Consider the following 16,940-nt stretch of genomic DNA (forward strand, 5'->3'; position numbering starts at 1 on the left):
GGTACTGGGGATGGAATCCAGGGACATTTTACCTTTGAGTGACACCCCCAGCCTTATTTTTTATTTTCAATTTTAAAACAGTCTCACTGAATTGCAAAGGGCCTAAGTAGTTGAGGCTGTCTACAAACTGTGATCTTTCTGTTTCAGCCTCCCAAATGCTGGGATTACAAGTGTGCAGCACCATGCCCAGCTAAGATTTTATATTATTAACTAATACCATAATCAGTTGTCTGGTGATAACTAATGGATATTCAGTGAAACATAGGTTTTATGATTTTTGTTGTGAGGTTTTTGTGGGTCTAGGATGGAACCCAGGGGCATTTGACCTCCGAGCTACACCCCCTGCCCTATTTTTTATTCTATATTTTGAAACAGGATCTCACTAAGTTGCAGAGGGCCTCACTAAGTAGTAGAGGCTGTCTGTGAACCGCAATCCTCTGGTTTCAGCTTCCCGAATGCTCTTTTTTTTTTTGGTACTGGGGTTGGAACTCAGGGGCATTCTACCTCTGAGCACACAGCCCTATTTTTTGTGTTCTCTTTTTTTTAAATTTTTTATATTTTTTGTGTTACTGGGGGTGAACCCAGGGACTTTCTATCTCCGAGCTACACTCCCAGACGTATTTTATACTTTATCTGGAAACAGTCTCACTAAGTTGCCAAGAGCCTCACTCAGTAGCTGAGGCTGGCTTTGAACCTTTGTGATCCTCCTGTTTCAGCCTCCCAAGCGCTGGGACCACAAGCGTGTGCCACCATGCCCAGCTGTTCTTTATTTTGAAACAAGGTCTCACTGAATTGGAGAGGACCTCACTTAGTAGCTGAGGCTGGCCTTGAACCGTGATCCTCCTGTCTCCCCAATGCTGGGATTTCAAGCATGGGCCACCATGCTCGGCTTATTCTTTATTTTGAAACAGGGTCTCATTGAGTTGCAGAGGGCCTCACTAAGTTGCTGAGGCTGTCCATGAACAATGATCCTCCTGTCTCAGACTCCTAAATGCTGGGATTACAAGCGTGCACCAGCACTCTAAGCCTTAAAGATGTTTTGTAATTTTCATTTTTTTCCTTTCCATTGTGGTACTGGGGATTGAACTCACATACCCCTGAGCTACACCCCTAGCTCAATTTTTGTAGAGGGCCTTACTATGTAGCTAAGGTTGGCAGTGAAGCTTTGATCATCCTTTCTCGGCCTACCAAGTACTGGTATTACAGTTATGTGCCACCATATCCGGCTTGTAAATTTTACATTATTTGTGGTTAAAAAAATTTTTTTTTAGTGTATGTGTGTGTTGCTTGGGATTGAATCCAGACCTTGCTTATACTAGGCAGGTCCTCTACTGTGGAGCTGTAGCCCCAGATCTTATATTGCTTTAATTAATTTTGAAAACAGGTTGGCATTTATTTCTGCTGTTTTGGAATCACATTTGAAGTGAAAACTAGCAGATATTTGGAAGGCATGCATATTTCAAAAGAATATTATTGTAACTTTTTTTCTGTATAGTGTACTTTTGACACAATTACTATGGTAAATTTTAAGATATAACTATTTAAATCTTGCTTACTATTTGTTTTCTTACTTGTTTTAGTGTGGATATGTTTGAAAATGTGTTTCTTTCAGTTTAACTGTAGAAGTTTTAAGGACAAAAGGGCCCTGCGTTGTTGAGGAAAATGACCCTATATTTGAGCGTGGTTCCACAACTACATATTCCAGCTTTAGGAAAAACTATTACTCAAAACCGTGGTCAAATAAAGGTAACTAATTTTATTAAAAATTGCCTGTTATTTATTTGAAATGAAATTAACTTTTGTTTTCGAATAAATCTAATCTTAAAGTAAATAAAATATAAACTATGTTGCTTTCTCTTCAGCTAATTTTTTTTTTTTTTTGGTGATACTGGAGATTGAACCCAAGGGCATTCTCCCTCTGAGTTACATCCCCGGCCCTATATTTTATTCTTTATTATTAGATTTATTTATTTATTTATTTATTTGTTGTACTAGGGTTCCTGGAAGCCCTTCTACCTCTGGGCTACACTCCCAGACCTATTTTTTATACTTTTTTATTTTTGTTTTTTAAATTTATTTATTTATTTATTTTTTGGTGGTACTGGGGGTGGAACCCAGGGACTTTCTACCTCTGGGCTATACTCCCAGACCTATTTTACATTTTTTATTTTGAAACAGGGTCTCACTAAGTTGCTGAGAGCCTCACTAAGTAGCTGAGGCTGGCTTTGAACCAGTGCGATCCTCCTGTCTCCACCTCCCAAGCGCAGGGATTACAAGCCTGCGCCACCACGCCTGGCTATTCTTTATTTTTGAAACAGGATCTCACTATATTGCAGAAGACCTCACTAAGTAGCTGAGGCTGACCACAAACCTGCAATTCTCCTGTCTCAGCCTCTGAAGTACTAGGATTACAAGTGTGCCACCATGCCTGTCTCTCTCTTGCTAATTTTATTGGTACCTCTTACCTTCCTCTGTGGACCTATCTCTGGCTTTATCTTAGAGGGTTGGCTCTTTGAACTGGGCATGGTGGCACAGGCCTGTAATCCTAGTACTTGGGAGGCTGAAATGGGAGGATTGCAGGTTCGAGGACAGCTTCAGCATGTAAGACTCATCAACCTAGTGAGATCCTGTTTCCAGATAAGAAATAAAATCGGGCTTGGGGTGTAGCTTGAAGGTAGAATGTCTCTGGGTTTAATCCTAGTACCAAAAAAAAAAAAAAAAAATGGCACTTTGAGCTGTGTATGGTGATGCATGCTTGTAATCCCAGTCATTGGGAGGCTAAGAAAGAAAGATTGCAGGTTTGAAGCAACTTAGTGAGCATTATTTAAAAAATAAAAAAATAGAGCCGGGTGTGGTGGCTCACACTTGTAATCCTGGTGCTTGGGAGGCTGAGACAGGAGGATTGCACAGGTTCGAAGCCAGCCTCGGCTACTTGGTGAGGCTCTCAGCAATTTAGTGAGACCCTGTTTCCAAACAAAATATAAAATGGGTCTGGGAGTATAGCCTGGAGGTAGAAAGCCTCTGTGTTCCACCACCAGTACCACAAAAAAAGAAAAAAAGAAAAAGGAAAGAAAAAAAGTTGGGGTGTAGCTGATGTAGAATACTCTTGGGTTCAATCTCTAGTACCAGTAAACAAACAAAAGAATGAACTCTAATCATTTAGCTGGATTCATCCTCTGTGTCAAATCATTCTACAAAGATAGACTATTTAAAGCCGGGTGTGGTGGCGCCCACTTGTAATCCCAACATTTGGGAGGCTGAGACAGGAGGATCGTGGTTCGAAGACAGCCTCAGTTGCTACTTACTGCAAAAAAAACAAAGAGACTAAAAAATAGGGCTGGGGTATTGCTTGGAGGTAGAAGTCCCCTGAGTTCCATCCCCAGTACAGCAATAAATAAATAGATAAATAAGCCGGGCATGGTGGTGCACGCTTGTAATCCCTGCACTTGGGAGGCTGAGACAGGAGTTTCGCACAGGTTCGAAGCCAGCCTCAGCTACTGAGGCCCTCAGCAACTTAGTGAGACCCCGTTTCCAAGTAAAATATAAAATAGGTCTGGGAGTATAGCTCGGAGGTAGAAAGCCTCTGGGTTCCACCCCCAGTACCACCCCCCCAAAAAAATTAATTAAAAAATAAAAATATAAAAAGAACCACTTTTTTTCCCCCAGTATAGGGGATGGAACCCAGGGGCATTCTACCCCTGAGCTACACCCCCAACTCTATTTTCATTCTTTATTTTGAAACAGGTTCTCACTGAGTTGCAAAGAACCTCAGTAAGTAGCAGAGGCTCTCAGCAACCTAGTGAGACCCAGTTCCCGAATAAAATATAAAACGGGTTTGAAAATGTAGCTCAGAGGTAGAATGCCCCTGGGTTCTATCCCCAATAGCATTCCCCAATATTCTGGCTTCTGTGGGGTGTGGTGGCACATGCTTATTATCCTAGTATTTGGGAGGCTGAGACAGGTGGATCGCAGGTTTTGGCCAGCCTCAGCTATTTTGTGAGGCTCTCCAAAACTCAGTGAGTCCCTGTTTCAAAATAAAGAATGAAAAAAAGGGGCTGAGATGTAGCCAGGGGTAGAATGCCCTTGGGTTCAATTTCCAGAACCAAAAAAAACCACTTTTTTTTTCCTGGCTTGCTATAAGCATGATAATTTTTTTTTTTTTTTTTCCAGTACTGGAGATGAAACCCAGGGGCATTCTACCTCTGAGCTACTCCCACAGCCCTATTTTCTTTTTATTCTTTATTTTGAAACAAGGCCTCACTAAGTTGCAGAGGCCCCACTAATTAACTGAGGCTGGCCACGAACCATGATCCTCTGGTCTCAGCCTCCCGAATGCTGGGATTATAAGCGTGCGCCACCACACCCAACTCAACATCGTAATTTCTTATGTTGCTCCCTTAAAGGAAATACTTAAACATGGTTTTAGATATTCCATGAGCTTTCCAATGAAATTGAGTACATAAAATTTATTTTAATTCATATAGTATATACTTATAATTCTTTTCTCTGAAATTATTAATTTCCAGTTATTCTAAATCTTATTTTTACAGAAACAGATATGTTCTTTTTAGCCATCAGCATGGTAGGAACTGACTTTTCTATGATTGGACAACTTTTTCCTCACAGAGCAAGGACAGAAATTAAGGTAAAGTAAACCCATCACATTTATTAATTGGAAAGAGTCCAGAAATTACTAATATTTTTTGCCTTTGATTTAAATCATACCTCATGTAGTCCGAGTCTTGTTATACTTCACATAGTCTGAGTCTTGTTCCATTTTGTAGGAAGGAAGAGAGGAAGAAGGGTAGATGAAACATTTAGCTGTGATGTTTTTGTTACATTTCTTCTACTTTATTGCTTGTAAAGCAATGTAGTTTTTTTTTTTTTTTTGGTGCTGGAGATTGAAGCCAGGAACATTCTACCTCTGAACCAATCCTCCATTCCTGTCTTATTTTTTTATTTTGAAACAGTGTCTCACTAGTTGCACAGGGCCTCATTAAATTGCCGAGGCTGGCTGTGAATCTATGATCCCCGTTTCAGCCTCCCAAGGACTGGGATTACAGGTGTGTGCCCCGATGCCGTGCTTCTTCAGCATCACTTCTCAAATGAACTTGAGGACTACCTCTAAAGACACTGAAATAGAGAAAGGAATTAAGATAATGAAAGACATGAAAATACTTTGGTTAAAGAAAGCTTTTTTCTTTCTTTTTTTTTTTTTTGTAGTACTGTGAATGGAGCTCACATTCTTTCTCTGAGCTACAGCCCAGCTCTATTTTGTTCTTTTGTTTTGAAACAGGGTCTTACTTAGTTGCTGAGGCTGGCTGAGAATCTGAGATTCTCCAGTCTCAGCCTTCCAGGTACTGGGATTGCAAGCATGCGCCACCGTGTCTGACTAAAGGAAGCTTTTTGAACAAAATTTATTTCCTTTTTTCTTTCTTTCTTTCTTTCTTTCTTTCTTTCTTTCTTTCTTTCTTTCTTTCTTTCTTTCTTTCTTTCTTTCTTTCGTAGTATTGGGGATTGAACTCAGGGGCATTCTCCTTTTTTTTTTGCAGGTCTGGGGACAGACCCAGGGGCATTCGACCTCTGAGGTACACCCTCTGCCCTATTTTATTTTATTCTTTATTTTGAAACCGGGTCTCACTGAGTTGCAGAGGGCCTTACTAAGTAGCTGAGGCTGTCTGCAAACCGCGATCTTCCGGTCTCAGCCTCCCGAATGCTGGGATTCCAAGCGTGTGCCACCACGCCTGGGTTGGCATTCTACTTCTGAGCTACACACTAGCCTCTTTATTTTTTTGTTTTGAAACAGGTCTTACTAGGTTGGTCAGTCTCACTGAATTGCTGAGTTTGGTTTTGAACCTCCTATTTCAACCTTCCAGTCGCTCGGATTACAGGCATGCACCTCCATGTGCACTGACTTCAGTATATATCTGAATTTTCTAGGATGACATAAAGAGAAGACTGCTGAGTTACATGTAACTGAACTAGCTGTTGCTTTCCTAGTTCACTTTAACTTTGGGGGCAACTATTGGCACTATTAGCAATAGAAGTGGTGTCAGTTACTGCTGTAACTTGCCTGGGAGGATGAGCTTGCTTTTTTTTGTTTGTTTTTTGTTTTGTTTTGTTTTGTTTTTTTGGTAGTACTGGGGATGGAACCCAGGGACATTCTACTCTCAAGCTATACCCCAGCCATATTTTTTATTGTTTATTTTGAAATAGGGTCTCACTGAGTTTCAGAGGGCCTGACTAAGTAGCTGGGCTGTCTGTGAACTGCGATCATCCTGTCTCAGCCTCCCAAATACTGGGATTTACAAGTGTACGCCACCACGCCCGGTGGTTTTTTTTTTTTTTTTTTTGGTTTTCTGGGTTTAGAGTGCTATCATGCTATGTTGATATATAGTGTGTTAGTTACCCATGGTACATTCCTAATTGACAGAATCTTTGCTCAGCCATGGGCATTATCCTTTATTTTCCACCCCATCAAGCTCATTACATTAATAAAAATGACCATGGTGGCACACATTTGTAATCCAGTACTTGGGAGGCTGAGACAGGAAGATCGTAGGTTCAAGGCCAGCCTCAGACTCTTAGTGATGCCCTCCACAACTTAATGAGACCCTGTTACAAAATAAAGGATAAAGCCAGGTGTAGAGGTGCATACTTGTAATCCCAGCATGGGGAGGTGACACCGGAGGATCTCAATTCATTCACTACAGCCTCAGGTACTACTTAGTGAGGCCCTTTACAACTCAGTGAGACCCTGTTTCTTTTCTTTCTTTCTTTTTTTCTTCTTCTCTTTTTTTTTTTTTTTTTTGCGATACCCAGGGGCATTCTACTTTTGAGCTACACCCCCAGCCCTATTTTTTATTCTTTATTTTGAAACAGGGTCTCAATGAGTTGCAACGGGCCTCACTAAGTAACTGAAGGTGTCCGTGAACTGCGATTCTTCTGTCTCAGCATCCCGAATGCTGGGATTACAAGCATGCACCACCATGCCCAGCTCTTTTATCCTCATTTTAAAAAAGGTAAAGAAAGCTAAGCTGGGTTTGGTGGTGCACACTTGTAATTCCTGCATTTGGGAGGCTGGGACAGGAGGATCACGGTTTGCTTGCAGCCTCAGCTCCTACTTAATGACATCCTTTGCAACTCAGTGAGACCCTCTATCAAAATAAAGAATAAAGCCCGGCGTGGTGGCGCACGCTTGTAATCTCAGCATTTGGGAGGCTGAGATAGGAGGATCTGGGTTCGCTAACAGCCTCAGCTACTTAATGAGGCCCTCTGTAACTCAGTGAGACCCTGTTTTAAAATAATATAAAATTAGGGCTGGGGGTGTTGCTCAGAGGTAGAATACTCCTGGGTTCCATCCCTAGTACTGCAAAAATAAATAAATAAATCTTCACTGGCACAAAGGGAGAAAGTTATAGGTTTGTTTTGTTTTGTTTTAACAGAATAAATTTAAACGTGAAGAAAAAACAAATGGATGGAGAATAGACAAAGCATTCCGTAAGTGTTAAAGACATGTTTTATGAAGTATCATTTGGAGAGGCTAAAAAATGACTAATCTTTTATCTGTGGCTCTAGTGTGTTTTAGAATTGTTTTGTCTTTTTACATTGGCATGGGAAGAACAGGACTGGGATTTTCTGTTTAGCAGTACAGATTTGGTAGTTGTTATATATCTGAAGACAAGGATGTATAGCAAAAAAGCCAAAATAGCCAAAACCAGGTAAGTAGAGTTGTAAGTTAAAAAAGTCTAAGGTATTACAGAGGGACTGATCATATCTCTCTCTCTCTATATATATATATATTTTTGGTGGCACTGGGGGGGGGATTTAACTACCACTTAGCTATACCTCCAGCCTTTTTTATTTTTAAAACAGTGCCTCACTAACTTAACACATGCTGACCTCCAACGTGTGATCCTCCTGTCTAGCCTCCCACATTTGGGATTATAGGCACTTATTACAATGATCATCTGATGATGATACCACTTTGTGTGTATTTGTGTGTGTGTGTGTGTGTGTGTGTGTGTGTGTGTGTGTGTGTGTTTTACTGGGGATTCAACACAGGTATTCTGCCTCTGAGCTAAATTTCCAACCCTATTTAATTAAATTCATTAATTAGTTTTTTATTTATAGTTGTTTATTTTGGTACCTGGGATTGAACCCAAGGACATCCTAGTACTGAGCTAAACCCTCAGCTCTGTTTAATATTTATTTTTTGTAGTACTGGGAATTGAATTCAAGGGGTATTCTCCCTCTGAGCTGTACCCTCAGGCCTTATTTGTTTATTTATTTATTTTTGGTACTGGGGATGGAACCCAGGAGCCTTCTGCCTCTGGGCTATACTCCCAGATACCTATTTTATAGAAACAGCCTCTCACTAAGGTGCCAAGAGCCTCACTAAGTAGCTGAGGTAGGCTTCGAACCTACATGATCCTCCTGTCTCAGCCTCCCTAGTACTTGGATTACAAGCGTGAGCCATCACGCCTGGCTTTATTTTTTATTTTGAAATAAGATTTCACTAAGTTGTATTCCAAGTACTGGGATTACAAACCTGTGCCACCATCCTCAGCAAAGTAAACTTTATACAACACAACAAAAGAAAAGAACAGTTTAAAGTTGAATCCACTGTGAAAAAGTGCCTTGAAGAAACTCAGATTTGATTTCGTTTCTGGAGAATATTTCGGTTTTAATATTTTTGCATATACCTCTTTTTCTGAGACAGTCCTATAATCTTTCTCTACATTCACTATATTTTTATGTAAAATCTAGGGAATTAGTGCCACACTATGCCTGACACCAACTGCTATCTTTTGTAGTGCTGTTTATAGGTATTTAGTGGGAGAGTTCCTGACTCCACTATACTGATTTAAACTTTACATTTGCTTTTTTTGAAACAGTACATGGTGAAATGGTTGTGATAAAGAGAGTATATGATAGTTGATAGACATTTTGTGAACATCTTAGTCATGGTGATCTTTTTTTGTTGTTGGTGCTGAAGATGGGACCCAGCACCTTGTGCTTGCCAACCATGCACTCCACCAGCACACTGTCCCCAGCCATGGCTTCACAGTCTTTAAAAATTGACTTAGAGGTATACACAGTTCAAAGTGTAGTTTGAATTTTTTTTTTTTCTTTTTGGTGTTACTGGGGTTCCTGGAAACCCTTCTATCTCCGGGTTACACTCCCAGACCCATTTTTATATATTTATTTGGAAACAGGGACTCTTAAGCCAGCGCAGCTGGCTTCAAACCTGTGCGATCCTCCTGTCTCCGCCTCCCAAGCCTGAGGATTACAAGTGTGCGCCACCACGCCCGGCTGCAGTTTGAATTTTGACAAATATACTTGTATAACCAGCACCCCAAACCACATATAGAACATTCTGGTCCCTTCAGAAGACGACTTGTTTCCCTTTCTAGTCATGTCATGTCCTCCTGGCCCAAGGACTATTTTCATTTGAGTCCTCATGGATTAGCTCAGCATGTCCTCAGAAATCTTCATGGAATCATGCAGTATGTACTCTCTCCTGTGTACTTTCTTTTACTCACTGTTTTTGAGATTCACGTATTTTATCCATTTTATTGCTTGCACCAGTAGTTCCTTTTTTTTAACTAAGATAGTTATTTTCCTTGGATTGCTAAGTGGTCTATTACGTACTGGTTTATTCATTCTTCTGCTGATAAGTAAGCCTGCTTGTTTTTGCTCTTATGATACTTTAAAAAGTAGAAATTTCTTTTTTCTTTTAAAGAATCAAAACTTGAAGGTTCTTTTTCTTTTTTTTCTAAACAGAGGAAAAACGCCCTTTTGACTTCGATTTTTTTGCTCATTTGCTTCAGAAAGTTCTTGCTGAAGAAGAGAAAAGAAAACAAAAATCCATTAAAAATCAGAGTTTAAAGGAGAAGAAACCCTCTAAACCACGGAAAAATGTAAAAGGTATTGATTTTATAAGAAAGCATGCACTGTTGCTTAGTAGTACTATTGTTGTCATATTGTCTCTCAGGAATTGGGAGTCCATGTATAGTTTGGGTATTTGAGATCATCAAGCTATCCAATTGGAGGAAATTGTTTTCTTTCTTTTCTTTCTTTTTTTTTTTTGCGGGTCTGGGGATGGAACCCAGGGGCTTTCGACCTCCAAGGTATTGCCCCTGCCCTATTTTTTATTCTTTATTTTGAAACCGGGTCTCACTGAGTTGCAAAGGTCCTCACCAAGTAGCTGAGGCTGTCTGCGAACCGTGATCCTCCGGTCTCAGCCTCCCAAATGCTGGGATTACAAGCGTGTGCCACCACGCCCAGCTGGAATTGTTTTTCCCTTAATCAATTAAATTTTTTTTGTAGTACTGGGGCTGGAACCTAGGGGCATTCTACCTCCAAGCTACACTCCTAGCCCAATTTTTTATTCTTTATTTTGAAACAGGGTCTCACTGAGTTGCAAAGGGCCTTCCTAGTAGCAGAGGCTGTCTGTGAATCGCGATCCTCCTGTCTCAGCCTCCCAAATGCTGGGATTACAAGTGTGTACCACCACGTCCTGCTAGCAGTTCCCTTTTAAATTTTATAGTTGGCATGATTGGGCTATTTTACATCTTTTCTGGCATCTAGTTTATAATTGTGGCTAATCAGTGTGCATTAGAATTTTGGAGTATTGTGTCTGTGTTTGGTTATTTATTATTGGTTTCCTCTGTAAAACAAATCTCTTATAAAATTATAATATTTAAAAAATGGAAATATAATATTTTGGAGTTGTGACTAAATATTATATTTCCATTTTTTTTTTGCGGGTCTGGGGATGGAACCCAGGGTCTCAGCTTCCCAAGTACTGTGATTACAGGCATGTGCCACCATGCCTAGTCTCCTGCATAGATTTTTGTAGCATGAGTGTATTTATTTATTTGTTTTTTGTGGTACTGGGGATGGGGCATTCTTCCTCTGAGCTACATCCCCAGCCCTACCTACCTTTCTTTCTTTCTTTCTTTCTTTCTTTCTTTCTTTCTTTCTTTCTTTTTTTCTTTCTTTCTTTCTTTCTCTTGGTACTAGGGTTCCTGGAAGCCCTTCTACCTCCGGGTTACACTCCCAGACCTATTTTTTATATTTTTATTTGGAAACAGGGTCTCCTAAAGCCAGCAGAGCTGGCTTCAAACATGTGCAATCCTCCTGTCTCTGCCTCCCAAGCGTGGGGATTACAAGCATGCGCCACCACGCCCGGCTACTCTTTATTTTGAAACAGGGTCTCAATGAGTTGCAAAGGACCTCACTAAGTAACTGAAGGTGGCTGCGAACCGGATCCTCCTGTCTCAGCCTCCAAATTCTGGGATTACAAACATGCGCCACCATATCCGGCTTGAATGTATTTATTTATAGCATGGATAGTTTACGTAATCCTTTCTACTGAACATTTTATGTAATCAATATTTTGCTCATATAAATAATATTACAAAGGCATCCTTGAGTATTCATATTCTCTGTCTTTAAGGATTTTTCTGTAGGTTCTTTATATGTTTATAATCATTTATCTTATTTTCAGTGAAAAAAGTTACCAGCGAAGGAGTGAATGATGATCCTGATGAAGTTGAAAGTAGTAAAATTTCAGATACAGAAAGTTCTCAAAAGGATACTCAAGCAGTTGAAGAAGAGTCTCTGCCTGCATCAGAACAGGATTCCCAAGTTACAGTAGAGCAAGATCGAAATCAAAAGAAAAAAAGAAGGAAGAATCAAGATGAAGCGAATGAACAGGAAGCAAAACATCTTTTAGGAAATGCCACTGTTCAGCCAGTCCTTTCTAAAGGAGAAAAACAGAAGAGTAAGTTTTTTATACATTTTATCAGCCTCCATATTACTTGGAGGCATGTACAGTAATATGGTATATAACAAGTACTTTCCTTGTGGATAATCAGAATAGTGGTGGTTAGCCTGGCTCAGTGCTCACACCTACAATACCAGTACTTGGGAAGCTGAGACAGGAGGATCTCAAGTTTGAGCCAGCCTGGGAAGTTTAGGGGGAGCCTGTCTCAAAATAATAAATACGGACTGAAAGTATAGTGTAGTTTGGATGAAGGAAACCCTTGGTTCAATTCAGAGCATACCCCCAGCGTCACACACAGAGCTTGTTAATTGCTCTGTATTGATATCATTATTCTTAAGCTTTGTATTTCAATTAGAAGAAAAAATTAATTGCAAAAAGCAGGAAAGGTATTATTGTTATTATACTTCAAAGAATAAAAAAAGTAGTCAAGCTACCGGGCATGGTGGCGCACTCTTGTAATCCCCACGCTTGGGAGGCGGAGACAGGAATATCACGCAGGTTCGAAGTCAGCCGTGCTGGCTTAAGAGACCCTGTTACCAAATAAAAATATAAAAATAGGTCTGGGAGTGTAGCCAGGAGGTAGAAGGGCTTCCAGGAACCCCATTACCACCAAAAAAAAAAAAGTAACCAAGTTAACTTTTACTTTCTTGATTAGACATGTAAAACAAGTCCATTTAACGACTTAATTAAGAATGAAGGCTGGATGTGGTAAAACTCGATTGTAATCCCAGCATTTGGGAGGCTGAGGTAGGATGATCACGGTTTGCAGCCATCCTCAGCTACTTAGGCCCTTTGCAACTCAGTGAGACCCTGTTTCAAAATAAAGAATAAAACCCCCCAAATAATAATAACAACTTATTATTTTGTAATAATGAATTATAATTTAATAATTTTAACCTAGGTGCATTTTACCTCTGAACTACACCCCCCAGCCCTATTATTTTTTTGTGTGTGTGGTGCTGGAGGTGGAACCCAGGGGTTTTTCTACCTCCAGGCTATACTCCCAGACCTATTTTATATTTATTTGGAAACAGGGTCTCGCTAAGTTGTTGAGAGCCTCACTCAGTAGCTGAGGCTGGCTTTGAACCCGTGCGATCCTCTTGTCTCAGCCTCCTAAGCGCTGGGATTACAAGCGTGCTCCACCACGCTTGGCTATTTATTAATTAATTAATTAATTTATTTATTTTTTGCGGGTTTGGGGATGGAACCCAGGGGCATTCTACCTCTGAGCTATACCCTCTGCCCTATTTTTTATTCTTTATTTTGAAACCGGGTCTCACTAAGTTGCGGAGGGCCTCACTAAGTAGCTGAGGCTGTCCGCGAACTGCGATCTTCCATTCTCAGCCTCCGAATGCTGGGATTACCAGCGTGCGCCACCATGCTCAGCTCTACTTTTTTTTTCCTTCACTTTTTGTTTGTACTAGGGATCGAACCCAGGGTCATTCTGCCTCCGATCTATATAACCTTAGCCCAATTTATTATTTTATTTTGAAAAAGGATCTCCCTCCATTGCTGCAATCCTCCTGTCTCAGCCTCCCAAGTACTGGAATTACGAGTGTGTGTCATCATACCTGGCTCTTTGTTATTCTTATTTTTTAATATATTTTGTACTGGGGGTTGAACCTAGGATACTTTATCTCTGAGCTATGTCCAGCTCTTTAATTTTTTCATTTTGAGCCAGGCGCTTGTTAAATTGCTGATGGTCTTGCTAAGTTATTCAGATTCTTTCTGTCTCAGGCTCCCAAGTAGTGAGATTACAGGTGTACGCCACTTTGCCCAGTTGTTTTTTTACTCGGGATATAACATATTAATTACTTATAGTTGATAGGATATAAGGTATTGTTATTACATTTCAAAGAATAAAAAAATAGCCAAGTTAACTTTTATTTTTCTGATTAGACGTTTAAAACAAGTCTATTTAACAACTTAATTAAGAATGAAGGCTGGGTGTGGTGAGACAGGTTTGTAATCCCAGCATTTGGGAGGCTGAGATAGGAGGATCAGGGTTTGCAGCCAGCCTCAGCTACTTAGTGTGGCCCTGTTTCAAAATAAAGAATAAAAAATAGGGCTGGGAGTGTAGCTCAGAGGTAGAATGCCCCTGGGTTCCTTCCTCAGTACAACCAACACACACACACACAGAATGAAGGATGATGGTACAGGTTTCCTAGAAATTTTGGCTGATTCTCAAAGCACGGACAGCTGATTAATTTTTCATTATGCTCCAAAAATAAGTTTTGTGCCTTACAAGTCAGAACTTGAATATTAATGTTTTGCAAGAAAAGTCAATGTTATATGTGATTTCCTTTTTCTGTTAGGTGTTTCTGCTGTTATTTTTATTTGAATAATGTCCATTCTTTCTTCATAGATAAAAGTCAGTGTTTAGAACCTGAGGTAAATGAAGGTGAATGCAGTATGGAACAGAAGCTTCCCTGTGCACAGAGTATAGATGACATTGTGGGTTTATCCTCCACCGAAACTCTTGAGACAAGAACTGACCCTGTGTTTTCTGAAAGGTATTTTCTTTACTTTACTGGTTTTATTGATTACTGAGATAGTATTTTTGAAGCCTGAAACTCTAATTGTGGATTTGCATTTTCTTCCCTCCCTCCCTCCCTCCCTCCCTCCCTCCCTCCCTCCCTCCCTCTCTCCCTCCCTCTTTTTTCTCTGGGGATTGAACCCAGGGGCATTTCACCTCTGAGCTATACCCCTAGCTCTATTTTTATTTTTCTTTCTTTCTTTTTTTAAATTTTTTTGGTGGTACTGGAGGTCAAACCCAGGGACTTTTCTACCTCTGGGCTATATTCCTAGACCTATTTTATACTTTATTTGGAAATAGGGTCTCACTAAGTTGCTGAGAGCCTTACTAAGTAGCTGAGGTTGGCTTTGAACCTGTGCAATCTTCCTGTCTCAGCTTCCCAAGCACTAGGATTACAAGCGTGCATCACCACGCCTGGCTTATTCTTTATTTTGGAATAGGGTCTCACTAAGTTGTGTAGGGCCTCACAAAGTAGCTGAGGCTGCCCCCCTGTCTTAGCCTCCCAAGTACTGGGATTACAAGCATGCACCACCACTCCTAGCTACTCTTAAGTCTGCTGTGTCTTCTTGGCCAAATAATTTATCATTGTTGCACTATCGCTTTTTTTTTTTTTTTTTTTTTGGTGGTACTGGGGTTCCTGGAAACCCTTCTACCTCTGGGCTACACTCCCAGACCTATTTTTATGTTTTATTTGGAAGCAAGGTCTCTTAAGCCAGCGAGGCTGGTTTTGAACCTGCGCAATCCTCCTGTCTCTGCCTCCCAAGAACGGGGGTTACAAGCATGCGCCACCATGCCCCGCTATGATACTGTTTTTTATTTTGGTGTTACTGGAGATTGAACCCCCATGCTACCACTGTGCCACACCCTTATCTCTATTTACTTATTTATTGGTGGTACTGGGGATTAAGCACAGGGGCATTCTACCTCAAGAGCTATCCATACACCCAGTTCCTTTTAAATTTCTTTTTTTTTTTCTTTTTTTTTTTTTTTTTGTGCTATAGAGCTAGAACCCAGGAACCTCTTGAGCTATACCTCTGCTCCCAGCCATATTTTTTATTTGTTTGAAAATGGGGCTAAGTTGCTGAGGGCCTCTCTAAGTTGCTAAGGTTGGCCATGAACCTGTTACCCTCCAGAGTCAGCCTCCCAAGTAGTAGTATTACAGGCATGGGCCACCACACCCAGCTGGAGAAACATCCTTCCTTCCTTCCTTCCTTCCTTCCTTCCTTTCTTCCTTCCTTCTTTTTCTTTTCATTACTGGGGATGGAGCCCAGGGGCATTCTACCTCTGAGCTACACACCCCAGCCTTATTATTTTTTTTTGTGTGTGTGGTACTGAGGATGAACGAGCTACTCTCAGCCCTATTTTATCTTCTTCATTTTGAAACCGGGTCTCACTGAGTTGCAAAGGGCTTCACTAAGTAGCTGAGGCTGTCTGTGAACCTGGATCCTCTTGTCTCACCCTCCCAAGTAATGGGATTACAAGCATGTGCCACCATGCCTGGGTTATTTTTATTTTTGAAACAGGGTCTCACTGAGTTGAAAGGGCCTCACTAAGTAGCTGAGGCTGTCCGCGAATCACGATCCTCCTATCTCAGCCTCGCAAATGCTAGGATTACAAGTGTGCGCCACCACACCCGGCTTTCCACATTCCTTTGATTTGTGAACCCCATTAATCTTTTGGTTTTTATCTTGACACTTACTGAGCATTCTCCCAGCCTGTTAATTTGTGATGTATAAATGTATAGTTCTTTATAAGAAGGATCATAGAAAAGACAAGCATAACTTTGATAATGCCATAATATGATGGATCATCTTCCTAAATGTTGATTTTGTTTATTTAAAAGGTCTTTTCAATAGAATGAAAATATACAGTACTAGGATTTTTTAAAAAATTTTTTTATTGGTGCACTGTATTCATACATCATAATGGGATAAACACTTGTATAGACATACATGCACACATTGCCCAGTTAGCCCGTACCCAATCCCCACCCCATCCCCTCCCCATCCCTCCTTCCCATGCTAATATCAATTTATCCAAAATTAACAATGATAATCTCACATAACAGATTCATCTGTCTGATATCAAAGTTTTGATCACTTAGAGATAACATTTCAGTATTTCTTTTTGCTTTCTTTCTTAACAGAGGATATAGTTTTTTAAAGGTAAAACTATCGTACATTTATTTTTGTAAGTCTATCCTAACATGAAACATGAACTCTAAATACCCAAAACAATCTCGAAAAAGAATAAAGCTAGAAGATGTACATTTTCTGATTTCAAACCATATAGAGCTACAATAATTGAAACAGTATAGTACTGCTATAAAGGCAGTTATATAAACCAGTGGAGTAAAATAAAAAGCCTAGAAATAAATTCTTCCATATATGGTCAAGTTATTTATTTTTTTGGTGGTACTGGGGGTGGAACCCAGAGGCTTTCTACCTCTAGGCTATACTACCAGACCTTTTTAATATTTTATTTGGAAACAGGGTCTCACTAAGTTGCTGAAAGCCTCACTAAGTAGCTGAGGCTGGCTTCGAACCCATGCGATCCTCCTGTCTCAGCCTCCCAAGCACGGGGGATTACAAGCGTGCGCCACCACGCCCG

At 40.4% G+C, this 16,940-nt stretch overlaps 1 protein-coding gene across 1 annotated transcript in view; it reads left to right on the plus strand.

The window, feature by feature from the left end:
• Nucleotides 1-16,940, plus strand: part of BDP1 (BDP1 general transcription factor IIIB subunit) — a gene marked incomplete at both ends in the record, with an annotated part of 101,120 nt that overhangs the window by 13,444 nt on the left and 70,736 nt on the right. Inside the window, 6 exons of the mRNA XM_080704273.1 lie at nt 1,613-1,746; nt 4,551-4,645; nt 7,446-7,500; nt 9,787-9,930; nt 11,516-11,791; nt 14,160-14,307. Of these exons, the coding sequence (XP_080560399.1) occupies nt 1,613-1,746; nt 4,551-4,645; nt 7,446-7,500; nt 9,787-9,930; nt 11,516-11,791; nt 14,160-14,307 (852 nt within the window). The remainder of the gene's footprint in view (nt 1-1,612; nt 1,747-4,550; nt 4,646-7,445; nt 7,501-9,786; nt 9,931-11,515; nt 11,792-14,159; nt 14,308-16,940) is intronic.

Source organism: Muscardinus avellanarius, assembly GCF_963383645.1.
Source record: "Muscardinus avellanarius genome assembly, chromosome: 1".
In the NCBI taxonomy this organism is placed as follows: domain Eukaryota; kingdom Metazoa; phylum Chordata; class Mammalia; order Rodentia; family Gliridae; genus Muscardinus; species Muscardinus avellanarius.